This window comes from Sarcophilus harrisii, chromosome 4, assembly GCF_902635505.1.
Source record: "Sarcophilus harrisii chromosome 4, mSarHar1.11, whole genome shotgun sequence".
Lineage (NCBI taxonomy): Eukaryota > Metazoa > Chordata > Mammalia > Dasyuromorphia > Dasyuridae > Sarcophilus > Sarcophilus harrisii.
The window spans coordinates 401637056-401651295 of record NC_045429.1 but is presented as its reverse complement, the minus strand read 5'-3'; the positions used below and the strand labels follow the sequence as shown (position 1 = coordinate 401651295).

The 14240-nt window shown below is 34.2% G+C and overlaps 1 protein-coding gene across 2 annotated transcripts in view; it reads left to right on the top strand.

Moving 5' to 3' along the window:
* Nucleotides 1-14240, top strand: part of DPH5 (diphthamide biosynthesis 5) — a 41633-nt gene that overhangs the window by 10451 nt on the left and 16942 nt on the right. For both annotated transcript variants that reach the window (XM_031967169.1, XM_031967168.1), the window contains exons 3-4: nt 612-736; nt 8337-8445. In XM_031967169.1, the coding sequence (XP_031823029.1) occupies nt 612-736; nt 8337-8445 (234 nt within the window). The remainder of the gene's footprint in view (nt 1-611; nt 737-8336; nt 8446-14240) is intronic.

Here is a 14240-nt window from a genome sequence, read left to right as displayed (position 1 = left end):
TTGAGACAAAAACTATAAAAGATAAGTTTTTCCTGGAACATACTAGAAGTATATATTACAAAAGTTTGGACTACATGTGGGCTTTATGTTGCTTGTTTGTTGATAACTGGTCTTTCTAAACTCTTACAGAGGATGTTGATAGACGTGGCACATAAAATCAAAACACTAAAATATGTTTGTACCAAACTTTGAATAGTACTAATATTCTTCAATAGCATGTTTACAAAGTACAACTCACAAGTTAGGATTATTTCTACTACCTTTTTTCTGTTCTTCCTCCATCTAAGAGGAGCACATTCAGAGGTAAATTTAAAATTCAAAGAAAGCATCAGATGTTAAAAGGTCTGCTTCCCCTTGGGATATTAAGATAGGCCTAAAGACAGAGTTTAATTGCAACATGATATAGAACACAAGTTCTTTGTATAGTTCTATACTTTTCTATGTTGGATGATTGCCAAGATTTTAAGTAGCAGAAGACAAAGATCAGTGACTATAGATGTGTTTATTTTGGAGATAAAGGGAGTGAGGGATGATAATGGGGAGGGGAAATGCTTTTTGTTATTTTCAATTTCTAATTCTTTCTCATGGTATTATTTTGCTTAACTTTCTAGGAGCAGTTTTATGGAAGACCATTGATTACTGCTGACAGGCAGGCAGTGGAACAAGAAATAGAACAAATTATAAAAGATGCTGATGTCAATGATATTGCCTTCCTTGTTGTTGGTGATCCATTTGGGTAAGACAAGGCAAATGTGTATATTTTCATGTAAAAGAAAAATCTTTTTTAAGTACTATGCACCTAGTTTGTTACACTCCCTACTAATCAGAACTTTCAGTTACAAATATTAATATCCACTTTTTAATATTTAATATTTTTTTAAATCAAGATATGTTCAGAGTAATTTATGTTTAAAAATCCCGTTTCATCAAATTAGGTATAATCAAAATTTGCTTTGCAAATTTTGCTTTAACTTTTACTTTGCGTTTCTCTTATCTATACCTTTTTTTTTTTTTTTTTTTTTTAAATTTCAGGTGTCCAATAAAGCACATAACATCAGTCATATATTCATCCCATGGCTATTAAGTATTGGGCTTTAAAATCTATTCTATTGATATCTGTAGTGTTTCTCTTTAAAGGTCATTTTGCTATCTTAAATGAATTATCTTTTTTATGAAGACATAGATTATTACATAATCAAAAGTTATCATTTACAGAGATTTTAGATTTGTTATATTTTATTTAAAAAAAAAAAAGACGTTTCCCTTTCCTTTCTAGGCTGGTTGCATCATATACTGAATATTTAGCTGTTTTCTTCCTTTTTTTAATTGTGCAAATTTAGAATCTGCCAAGGTTCTTGATTCATTTTGTTTACTAAGCTGCTGATTTCAATTTCTTATATCCATTGGGAGCTATGGCATTTCCTATTACCAGAAGGATGCACTTCTGCTTGTCTAGTCAAGCATCAATCTCCCATGTCAAGCCATACAGAAGCATTCTTTGTCTCCAGCTGGCGACCCATGATTTATGTCACAGCTTTAAGGAGCATGAGGACAATTAAATCACTGTGAGCCCACCACCAAGGATGTTTTTCAGAAAGAAAGGAGTTACATGTGCATGTGTCTGTCAGAAAGAGTAATTTACATTAATACTAGTCACAAGGGAAGGTCTATCATTATACTTGAACTTGGTTGTAAATAATCATGGGGAAGCTTAGAGTTTTGATTGGTTTTTGACATTTATAGCCTGTAAAATTAAAGTTTTACTCAAATCTATAATATCTTTTGAAGTAGCCATAAACTACATAGATAAAGAGAAAGCTAAGAGGAATGAATATATTAAAAAGGTGATCTTGAGTTAAAATAATAATAGCACTTACATAGAGCTTCAAGGTTCACAAACTACATTACAAATATCACAACAGCTCTGGGAGGAAGGTGTTATTTCCATTTTACTGATAGGAAAAGTATAATGGGCTAAGTGACTTATTCAGGCTCCCATAGGGAGTTATTGTTGGAGACCAGATTTGAACTCAGTCATTCTGACTACAGATCTAGATACAGATTACAGTTTTATGATTTGTAAATTGTTCTTGTCATTCAACTAATATTGAGTACTTCTTTTTTGAAGGACACTATGCTAGGCCTCACATAATGTCTTCATCTAAAGATAATATCAGCCCAGTTGTCATTGGAGCTAAGATATATATGCAACTGTAGTACAGGAGCAATGCAGCAGGAGTTACAAAGTCCCATACTCACAAAAATGATGTATCTTTACAGCTAGGAGTCCAGGGAAGAATGTATGAAAGAGATCGTCCTTAAAGTTCTGTAGAAAGAAATTGCCAGAAGGCTAGAGAATATCTTTCCCCTCTTTGACCTTCATAAACAAATTTTTTTCTCCCTGGACCTGGACTCTGTACCTCCCTTATATTCTTATTTGATTTTCACCTGACCAGAGGCAAACAAGCAAGATAATGTGAGACATGTTGAGGAAACAGTACATAATTTATTGAAATTTTGGTGTTATTTGAGCCAGCTAAGCAAAAATGATGATTTATTTGCTAAGTAATGGTAGCCATTGAAGACTTGAGTTAGAAGATGATTATCATGTTTAGATTGGTTTTCCAGGAATATCAATCTGGCAGCAATATGTAGGAAAGATTAGAGCGGGATAAAATAGGAGAGGGAGATGAATGCCTGTTGAAGTAATAAGGTGAGCAATTATAGGGAACTCTATTATTTATCTACTGATTAGATTGTGAGATAAGGGAATAGCGATACTCAACTTGTGATGTAATTGATGTATGCAAACTCTCAAATGAGGAAACTGTCTATGCAAGCCAGCCTCTTCTCAACAACTTGGAAGTCACAGAGTTTTCCAGATCACTGATCTTAGCTTGCTCAGGATCACATAGTCAGGATACATTGAAGGCAATACAGGCAATACTCAGTTTTGTAGTCTTTGAGGCTAGCTCTCTTTCTATTGTGCTATGCTCCCTTCTAGGCTTCAAGTTTGAGTTACTGGAAGAATTTGCCACAGTCAGTGAGGTAAGAAGAAAGAAGAGGTTTTTAGAGGAAAAATAATAAAGTATCTAATGCTGTTTCTGGAGGATTAAAAATGAAATAACCTCCATAATGTTTGTAAATCTGTATAGTGTTTGTTAAATATGACATATAGAAGTCATGTTACTTTTACCTCATTTTAATTATGGGAGTTAACAAAGATAACAGTAATCAAAGCCTGAACATAGTTAATACAGCTTATTGAAGAGATTTAATGGTTAAAGTACTGAGTCTTAGCTCTAATTAGAAAAACAAGATCAAAGAAAGGGATTATTTAAAAAGACAAGGGAAAGAGAAAAGTGTAGTTCATAGAAGCTTAAAGGTAATTTCATTAAACATGTAATACTTTTCATTGCAGCTAAAAAGGAGGTTAAGAATTATGAAGAAACTATTTGATTGGTCTAGATTGTAATGGCTATTGAAGGACACTTAGTTGGAGACGGGGTGGGGAGAGAGGTGAGGATCTGGAGTTGCAGAAAGTCAGAAGAAATAACAATAGCTCTGTTTCATCCATTATCTCTGATCAGATTATTATTTGCTTTTGTGGAAAAAATGTCTCTCTACCTATCTCTACAGCATACAATATGTGAATTCATACCAGTTGTGCTGAAAGAAATCCTGGATATTGTCTTTCTCAATTGCTTCAGTTTATAGGTATAATTTGGAACGTAGAATGATGAAGTACATCACTGATTTTTTTTTTTCCTGGTTGATAACTTTAAAATTCAAAGCTGGAATTACAGAATTGGAAGGGAATTCACGCCATCGAGTCAAACCCCCTATCCAAAACGAATCTTCCCTCTTTCCCTTATAACATAGCCAACAAATAGTCCTTCATTCTCTGCTTCTCTACTAACTAATGCACCCCATTAAATTTTTGGCCTGTTTGGTTATAAGAGAATTTTGTTAGTATCTTTTGTTATATGGCCATTTCCCAATATCTCTTCCTCATTCCCTTCATTATCCAGCTTCATTTTCAAACAATTATCAATGTAGTGTTTTACACCTCTGGTCATCCATGTTCTCTCTTCTCCAGGTCATTCCTGGTTATTATGATTACTCAGGATTCATTTTGGTATTTTGTTATCATCATGTATGGTATTTTCCTGATTCTGCTTATTTATCTTCTGCATCATTTTATTTCTCTTTATACTTCTTTAAAGTCATCTTATTCATCATTTCTAATAACAGTAAAATTTCATCATATTTGTATGCTACAGTTTTTTTAGTTATTAATAGACATCTGTTTTATTTCCTCTTTGCTAACACAAAAAGGGCTGCTCTGAATATTTTGGAGGACAAGAGAGTGTTCTTTCTCTGGGAGTTCTGGGTCAGAATATTTTAGTGGATATTTTTGTCATTTGCTTAGCATATTTCCATATTGAATTCCCAACTTTAGCAGTGTATGCCCATATGGCCAGAGCTCTTTCTGCATTAACAGTTTCCATCAATTTGCTTTACCTGAAGTGAAATTTCACCTCTTTTTATTTGAATTTTTGTCTTAGTGATGAAGCAGTTTTTTATATGCACAGCTATAATTGTTAAATAATTTTTCCTGAGATTATCAAATCAAAATTTGCTTTTTTTTTTGGGGGGGGGGCAACTTCCTTTGCTCATGGCTATTCACTGAAGGCCCAGAAAAACCAAATCTAATATATACTCTTTCATATGGTATCCTTTTAAATAATTAAAGATAGGTCTCAATTGCTCTTGCATTACTCTCTTCTCTAGACTAAGTGTCTCCAGGTAGGGGATCTTAGGACTCTTCTGAAGATCACCTGACAGAATGAGATACCAGACACTGAGATCCTTTCTCAAACTAAATTGCCAAGCATTTAAACTCTGTTACAAAGAGTACAGTTCTGTTGGGGGGGCCCTCATCGTTCAAATGCCAAATGTATACTTGCCAAAAAAATTTTAAAGCACTGACAGAGGGCAAGTGCTTACAAGGACACTCTCAAGGTCTCTCTTAAGAACTTTAGAATTGATTGTATGACATGGGAGACCCTTGCCACAGGATCGCTCACCATATCATGCCCTCATCAGAGGAGGTGTTGTGCTCTATGAGCAAAGCAGAATTGAATTAGCTCAGGAGAAATGCAAGATGCATAAAGTTACAGAAGCCATTCCAAACGATCATGTGGACTATTTGTGTCCGAACTATGGCAGAGTATTCCAAGCTTGTATTGGTCTGATCAGCCATAGTTGGACATAATCATGACTCGACTCTAACATAATGATGTTATTTTGGTCCTCTTTGAAAATGAAGGACAACAATCGCCAGTTCTTTCTTTCTTTTTTTTATTTTTATTAAAGTTTTTTATTTACAAAATATAAACATGGGTAATTTTTCAGCATTGACCCTTGCAAAGCCTTCTGTTGCAGATTATCCCCTCCTTTCCTCCACCCCCTTCCCTAGATGACAGGTAGTCTGATATGTTAAATCCAATATATATTTATGCAGTTATCTTGCTGCACAAGAAAAATCAGATCAAAAAGGGAAAAGAAAACTGCAAAACAAAATGGAAGCAAACAACTATAGAAAGAGTGAGAATGCTATATTGTGGTCCATACTCAGCTCCCACTGTTCTCTCCTTGGGTATAGATGGCTTCCTTCATCACTGAACAGTTGAAATTGGTTCGAATCATCTCATTATTGAAGAGAGTCACGTCCACCAGAATTGTTCATTATATAGTCTTGTTGCTCGTGTAGTCTTCTTATTGCAATTGCCAGTTATTTCACAAGCTTTTAGATGTATTGTAGTCAAGAGTCCTTCTCCTTCCTAGCAGTGGTCATTTTCTGATTATTTTGCAGCTTAATAATTCTCTCCTAAACTCTGATACCTAGAAAATCATGCTCAGTATTCCTGAAGTGGTTTGATTAGAGCAATGGACAGAGAAATTGTCATCTGCATATTCCTGGAAGCTCCAGCTTTAGAAGCAGAATTTCAAAGTTATAGAATCTCAGTTGCAAACATAATTCAAGGTATTTAGTTGAACTCCTCTGTAACTGAATTAAAAATGGCAGAAAAGCAGTCATGTAGATTCTCCTTGAAGACCTGACTCTTAAGCTAGCCCCTTCAACTTTTGGATTTTTTTAATTGTTAGGACATGTTCTTCCCTTAATTTGCCTTTCTGCAACTTCTACAATCTGGACCAACAGCAAAAGTCTTATCTCTCTTCCATAAAGCCTATAGACAGTTAAATAGAGAAGTGAAATAAAAGCTGAATGTCTCTTCTGTTTTCTGTTAGCTGTCCAATAGTGGGCCCATCTTTTCCTTGTTTTTGCTCCTTTTAAAAAAGTTTTTTTTGTTGTTGTTGTTTTTTTAATTGTCCCTAGTGTTTTGTCCAAATTCACCATATTTCTAGGCTTTGGGGCAGTATTCTTAGCAGATCCATCAGTACTATTTTGTATCAACTTTATTATATGCCCTTCTTTCCATTTTTAGAATGGCCCTTTTTTATTTTTGAACTCTTAAGTGAATTCCTCTTAATGGGACATCAGAATTATAATATCTCTGCATAGCTTTCAGTCTTTTTAGATACTTCGCCATTTTTTCCCTTTTCTGAATATTTTCAATTTTGTTGTCATAATGTTGTATTTGGCAACCATTTTTGAACTATCTTCTCTTTCAGTATTACAGCTTAAATTCTCTAAACTTTTAAACAAATCTACTTTTCTATAGAATATGTGACTACTTTTACCATGGAACCTTTTTTTTCTGTATCATAAACAGTAGTCAGTTTTTGCATTTTCCTTACCACTCATGGAAGCAGTCTCCTTAGTCCTGTGAAGGAGTAAAGTGATAGATCACTAACGTCGATCAGATGTCTTATACTCCTCAATTTAGAGCCTTGAGAGTTTTGAACCTAGTTATTAATAAACTCAAAAACTAATAAATTTAGCATAATTCCCAGTTTTCAATAACAGAAAATTTTCAACTCTTTCCTCATATTTTAATAGTTTTTTTTAAAAAATCACTTTATATATTAGTAAGTCATTATTAAATTGTTGTTCAGTACCCATGTAGTAGAGCCAGTTGATTGTGTTAAGTAACCTTGGAGTAAAGACTTATATAATTATTTTTAAGCCAGTTTTGCTGCACTTCTATTTTATCGGCTGACTGCTTTAGAATCATTATTAGGCATTTGTTCTACTTCACGTTATGAGATAATGAGATTCTGCTGAAGTTCATGCTGAAATAATTCCTTACAAATAGCTTGTGTGTAATTTCAAAACTCAGGGCAAAGCAAGTCACTTATTGGTTGCTTTTTTGGATTAATTTTTGCTTTATGTATGTGGCTAAATAGGCTTTTTCCCTAGTGAGTATCTGTTCATCTGTTTCCACCTGCCTCATGGGGTAAAAGCTCTTGATCTTGCTACTTAGTATGCATTGACCAGTTGACAGATTCTGCTTATTTTGTATGTAGTTACTTTTACATGCTAATGTTGCTTTGCTCAGTAGGTCTTAGAGTTCATATCTATTGAAAAATAAAAGGCTTCCTCTGTAAATGCAATTCTAAATTGATGTTTTTCATTTTACAATTCCAATAGCTGAAACACATACATAACACTTTCATTTGTTTGTTTGTGGGATTGTGGAGAGGGGGTTGTTTGTAATTATAGGTCTATATGAAAAAAGAAATAGGAAGGACGTGACTACAAATGAGGAGTATTATACATAGTAGCACTTACTGAAATATTACAGTGAAAACTAATTAGTTAAACAGTGATGGTTTTCAAATATCAAATTTAAATATATACATCTTGAAGTTATATAAAGATGACAGACAATATATAAGAATGTTTGCTCTATATTATATTTTGAGAGATTGCACAAAAAGTAAAGGAAGAATCCTTATCCTTTATTTGAAAACATTGAAGTTATGTTGCTGTGTTAGCTTAATTTTTTGCTGTTCAACAGAAGTCTTTTTGCAGGTGTTTGCAGAGCAAAGGACTGGTGGAACTTTCCTAATTTAAATAACTGCTAAATTTGCTTTAAGCAGTAATAAATATACCACTTATTTCAGTTTTAGCTTTGTGAGAAAGCAGTTTGGGTTAGTGAAGTGTATGTCTGTTCATATTTTCAGTTCTTCTAGAGAAGCAATAAGTCTTCTGCTGTGTACATAACATATTGGAAAAGGTTGCTGCTATTTGATAGCATTTCTCATGGTGCAGAGTAATTTTACTTTCTTTCTAAACATATTTGTTTAGTCTTTTTTACTCTAACCTGGCTATTGCTTCAATCTAACCCATTCCTTTTTTCCCATAGTGCCACAACACACAGTGATCTTGTTCTAAGAGCAGTAAAGATGGGGATCCCATACCGAATTGTTCATAATGCTTCCATCTTGAGTGCTGTTGGCTGCTGTGGTTTGCAGGTAATGCTATATAGCTTGTTTTAAACAAGTGACATTTCTTTACCATTCTCATTTTCCAGTTGGACTTGAATTTTCTCCTTTGAACATGTACAATTAAGCATAGATCGTAGATAAAATTCTGTATGATTTTATATTTACCTCTCACCCTACAATTAAATGTGTACAAAATAGCCAGCACAAATCCTTATAACTAAATAGCTCTTTTTCTTTCAGCATCAAATTCCATAAACATTTATTGTGTGACTAATCAATAAAGACACTGTGCTAAGTATCTAAATTTTGTGTCTCCTTAAGCTTCCAGCATACTCTGTGTACAGTCATGGTTTAATTAATCTTGAATTAATGAACTCAAGTTCCAGTCCGAATATAGTTATATGTCAGAAATGTGAATGCGTGGTCAATTCAACAAAAACCGAGTATGCATCTGTTAAGCAGCTGGCATAAAAAGAGTAGCCAAATTCTGTCTTCGGAAAATTTAATTGTTTATTGAAGTACTCTGTAATATTTCTCTGCCACTAAATTGTTGGCATGTTTTACTGTATACAAAACTATTTGATCCTTTTCCTGAAGTATTCCAGAATCTAAGTTATTCTAGAATGTGTGCTGTTATAATATCTTCAAGTCAAATATCTGAATCATTATATAGTAATCGATGTGTGACACAGTGGAAAAGGCTTGTGATTTGGAGACAGAGGATTGGAGCTTGAATGTCAGTCTGCCAGGGGTTTCCCCCTGACTTTCTGAGTCATTCCCACTCTCTGAACTTTAGTTTCCTCTTCTCTATAAAGCGGGGGCTGCCTTGGATGCCTTTTGAATGGCTATTAGCCCTCCCAATCTGTAATTTCCCTAGATTACCAGTTTAAATTAGCTGGCCTTCTTTGAGCTAGCTTCTATGAGTTAATGTATTCTTCAACAAGTCTGAAATTCCTTAAATCTCATGAAAAATGTGTTCTATAGACTACTGAGACTTGATTTTAACATGACAAATTTGCAAATGCATTTGATTTTAATTCCTAGGATTGGGATAGTTCATAGTCTATTAAATAACATTTGTCTTGGTATGGCTTCTTGTTTAGGTTTTGTTTTTGTTTTTTTTTTTAAGGGAATTGGGTACTAGCCAATTTATTAAAAGTCATTCTCACCCCTACTATCACCATGGCAAAGGCCTCTGAGGATTCCCACTGTCCCTGTACTCAGTTGTGCTTGAAGGAAGGTTGGTTTCTTTTACTGTCTCTTAGAATTAAGCAGGAACCAGCTTCCTACCTGTTAGCCATTATCTTCTGGCACCAGAGCCCTTTTGATGGCTCTTCTAGGAAGAGCCACAAATGGCTGCAAACTTGTCGACCTTTTAAGCTGAGCAAGTAACAGACTTCTGCTGTTAGAGGACTTAGAACTTAGAAGATGGGGATGAGAAGATTTGTGTTACTTTGGGAAGAGTAGAGTGAGAGGTCCCTTACAGGTCTAAGTCTGTGATTGTCACTTCTGTGGTGTCTGGTAGCAGTCTTTCCTGTCAGCCTCTGCTCTGTGTAGATGCTCACTGTCTTGGCCTAATCAAATATATGGTATCAAGATGAATGAGATAAGCAGTCCTTAAGTGTTTAGTCATGGGTGCTACAAGTATAGAAAAGATAGTGTGTTTTGGTAATTATGTACAGTTATAATTATGTTATAATGTAGAAAAATACAGGTGCCATAAAAGTAAAAGAGTTCAACAAAAATATATTAGGAGGCAAAGTTTCTGACTGGATAGATCAGAAAGTCTTTATGAACCAAGTGGCATTTGAAATAGACTTAAGAGAGTAGATAAGCTCTTCACTAGTGGAAATGCAGGGAAAAGCCCTGCTTTTTCATTTGTTCATTTATTCCAGGTAGAAGGAATAAAATGAGCTGAGGAAAGTTTTAGAAAATGACAAGTCAGTTCAAGTGTATTCAGTGGGAATAAAAGATGAGTAACTTTATAAAGGTAAATTTGGCAAATTGTAGAGAACCTTGAAAAAATATGCTGTGACTTTAAGACTTTATTCTGTGAGCTGTGGAGATTTGTTAGAAATGTTTCAGCAATGGGCATAGCATTCTGAAAGCCGTTTTAGGAAAATATTGCTACTGTCTGTTTGTAGGATAGGTTAGACTGATAAAAATAAATTTAAGAGCCCCCAAAATTCAAGTCCCTTAAGTAAAAGCAATTTGCTAGAATTCATATAATAGGAAGAGCACTTGACAAGTCTAAAGCTGGCTTCATTAAAACTTATGTTCATAACCTTGGAACATCAAATCGTAACTTGCCCTCACTGGATTTCTATATAGTTACTGAATCTTTTTGAGTTTACTGTCAGAACATTTTCTGGCTCCTGACCTGACTCCCTTTTTTCTACTTAAAATAACCTCTACCCTAGTTCAAACAAGCCTGACCTCTTCCCTAGACTACAGCAATAATCTCCTGATTGAACTTGCTGTCTCTAGTCTCCACTCTAATTCACCCACTATATATTCCAAGAGCACAAGTCTGACAATGTCATTCCTGTGCTCAAAACATTTCAGTGACTACTAAATTGACATTAAAAACTCTTCATAGCATGTTGATAGTATATCTTTCTGGATTGCTTTCATGTTACTCACCTTCCATATGCCATAGACCAAGCTGCTGTTCTTTGTACTTTGTACATAGCAATCCGGCTGCTACCCTTTGCTTTTGCTCAAGAATGCTCCTATGCTTTAAATAAAATTCTTCCGATCCTTTTTAGTTCCCTTGCTTCCTTCAAGGCTATGACTTAAAAAATGCCTTTCCTTATTGTTTCCCCTCTTTTACTCCAATTACTGGCACTCTTCATTTAATTAAACTAAAAAATTTAATTAAAAATTGACCATTATTACATGGCAGGATGTAGTCATGTAGAGTCAGATTGCTTTTCATCAGTAGCAGTATGATTTTGCTTGATTGCTTTTGTTTGATTTTAGTTGTATTACATAGAAATAATACCCAAGTTTTTTTTTGTTTGTTTTGTATTTTATCCTGTATAGAGGATTTTAAGATATTTTTCAAACATCTAAAATGATAAAATCAACCAGACAATTCCATGAATTCAAATTGCGATATGTTTTTGGCTACATTGCATTACCTTGTGGCTAATTGTAGTAATATTTCAGGGAACAGACTAATTTCTCAATTTTTGTTGCTGTTGTTGCATGACTGACTTGTCATATGTTGCACTGTTTAATATATTTCCACGTTGGAAAAATATATGTAATTTTCTTTTTAATCAATATTACCACTCCTGAACTCTTGTATTACCTTTTTTGTTCTAGAAAGCTTTTCATTTGCTTTGTTTGTTATTCAGGATCCATCATTACCTTGAACAGAAAAGTAGAAAGCTTTAGGATTAGGGTTAGGGTTAGGGTTACATATAGAATTTCAGAGACCAAGATTCTGTTTAATCATATGTAATCTTAACCCTAACCCTAAATGTAATCTGTCTGTATACATATGAATGAATGAGCATTTATTAAGCGCTTACTATGTGCAAAGCACTGGGAAAACTCCTAGTCTCAGAGGCTACTTGGTAGTCGAGGGAATGGAGTGCCAGACCTGGAATGAGAAAGATCTGAGATTCAGTCTTATTCATGACTCTGGGTGAATTATTTAAGCCCTATCTGCCTCTGTTTCTTCAATTGGAAAATGAGGATAATAGCAATAGCAAAATTTGTAAAATTATCCACCATAGTGCTTGGCATGTGGTGGGTAGGTACTTAATCTTATTTACTTCTTTATTTTCTTCCTTCCTTCCATTCTACTCTTAAATGAGTTACCATTGTGATGGAGAGGAAACAACACAAAAGGTTGTAGCTGCTGGTCAAATGGAAAAGTCCCTTGATCTTTAATGTTTAACAGTAATGCACATAATATTAGATCTTATTTAGAATAATTTCCATTGGTAAAAATAGAATCAATTGTTAATATTGAATCATTTGACAGTGCCAAAGATTTTGGAGGTAGAAATATTGTTTTCTGTGTCTTCACTGCAGTACCAGTAGTTACCAGACTATTATATATGGATATATAATCCATGGGGGTTGCTTCCCAGTGTGACAGCTATGCTGGTTAGTTAAACAGATGGTTTGGGGATTGCTGCTACTCTCACAGTTTTTGAATTTACTTGCCCAACAGTATCAGTCAATGTCCATTTTACAAATGTTGAGTAATAAAATGAATACTTCTCTAGATGATATTATTGGACCTAGGTATGGATGCAGGACCAATGGTCCAAGATCCTGGACAGTCTTCCTCCAGATCCGAATGGAGATGATTATTGAGGTGTAGTAGTGGTTGTCATATGCTATCTTCTGTCTCTTGTCACTTCACATCTAGGAGTTATCACTTTTTGCCACCAACCCACCTATCTTTCAGTCATACTAAGCATTAAATGTTATTTTGATCTTGAAAGAAATTTAAATATCCTTTGTACACTTATTATGTCAGAATATTAAATGGAATCAAACATAGGCCCTTCTTCCTAGGGGTGTATAATGTAAGAGTTCAGTTATGTATATCATTTACTTATAAAAGATAGAATATGATATATATCACAGGGAAGTACAAAATGTTTTATCTGTAAAATTGGAAGGCAACAATTATTGATGGATGAAGGAATCAAAGAGTTTGAGTTTTTTGGTTTGTTGCTTTTTAAATTTATATTAAATTTTTTCTCAAATTACATGTTAAGACAGATTTTTGAACTTTTTTTTAAAGAGTGCTTTGATCTGTATTCAAATTCAATCATCTCTGGGTATGGATAGGATTTTGCTTCATAAGTCCTTCAGAGTAATTATGGATGATTGTACTACTGAGAATAATAAGATCATTTACAGCTGATCATCCCAGGATATTGCTATTGCTTTGTATACAATATATTTCATTTTGTTCATGAAGGACTTTACCGTAGTTTTTTTCCCCCCTGAAAGCCTCCTGCTCATTATTTCCCAGAGAACAATAATAATCCATCAGAGAAATTTGCTTCAAAGATTTTTTTACAATTACTATTGCTAATTGTATTCCCTGCCCTCCCCCCCATTTATTCTTTCTCCTTTCACTATACTATACTATATACTATAGTATTTTGCTACTGATCACCCTCTCCCCAAGTATGTCCTCTCTTTTATCAACCACCCTCCCTTCCCATATCCCATTCTTCTGTTTCCCTGCAGGGTAAGATAGATTTCTATATGTATATTATTTCTTATTTGAGTCAACTCTTCCCCTTTTTCCCCTCCACTGTAAAAGCTTTTTCTTGCCTCTTTTTATGGCAGATAGTTTGCAATATTCCACTTCTCCCTTTCCCTTACTCCCAGTACATTCTTCTCTTACCCCTTAATCTCATCATTTTTTAAAAAAAGATATTATCTCTTCATATTCAATATATACCCATGCCCTCTGCCTATATATACTGCTCCTGCCATAATAATGAGAAACATTCTAATGAGTTACAAATAGCATCGTCCCCTGTAGAAATGTGAACAGATAAACTTCCTTCCTAATACTCCTCCAGAGTCCTATATTTGAAAATCACATTTTCCATTCATTTGTGGTCTTTTCATTACAAATGCTTGAAAATTCTCTGTTTCATTGAATGTGACCACTTTTTATTCTGAAGGATTATACTCAGTTTTGCTGGGTAGGTAGAAATTTTAAAAAATTGTAAATAATTGACCTTCCTAAAAGAAATAACATTATCAAATATTTCAGACTCTGTCTTGTTAGCAAAAGTTAATGAACTCTATTTTTCATTTGATTAACTTATAGG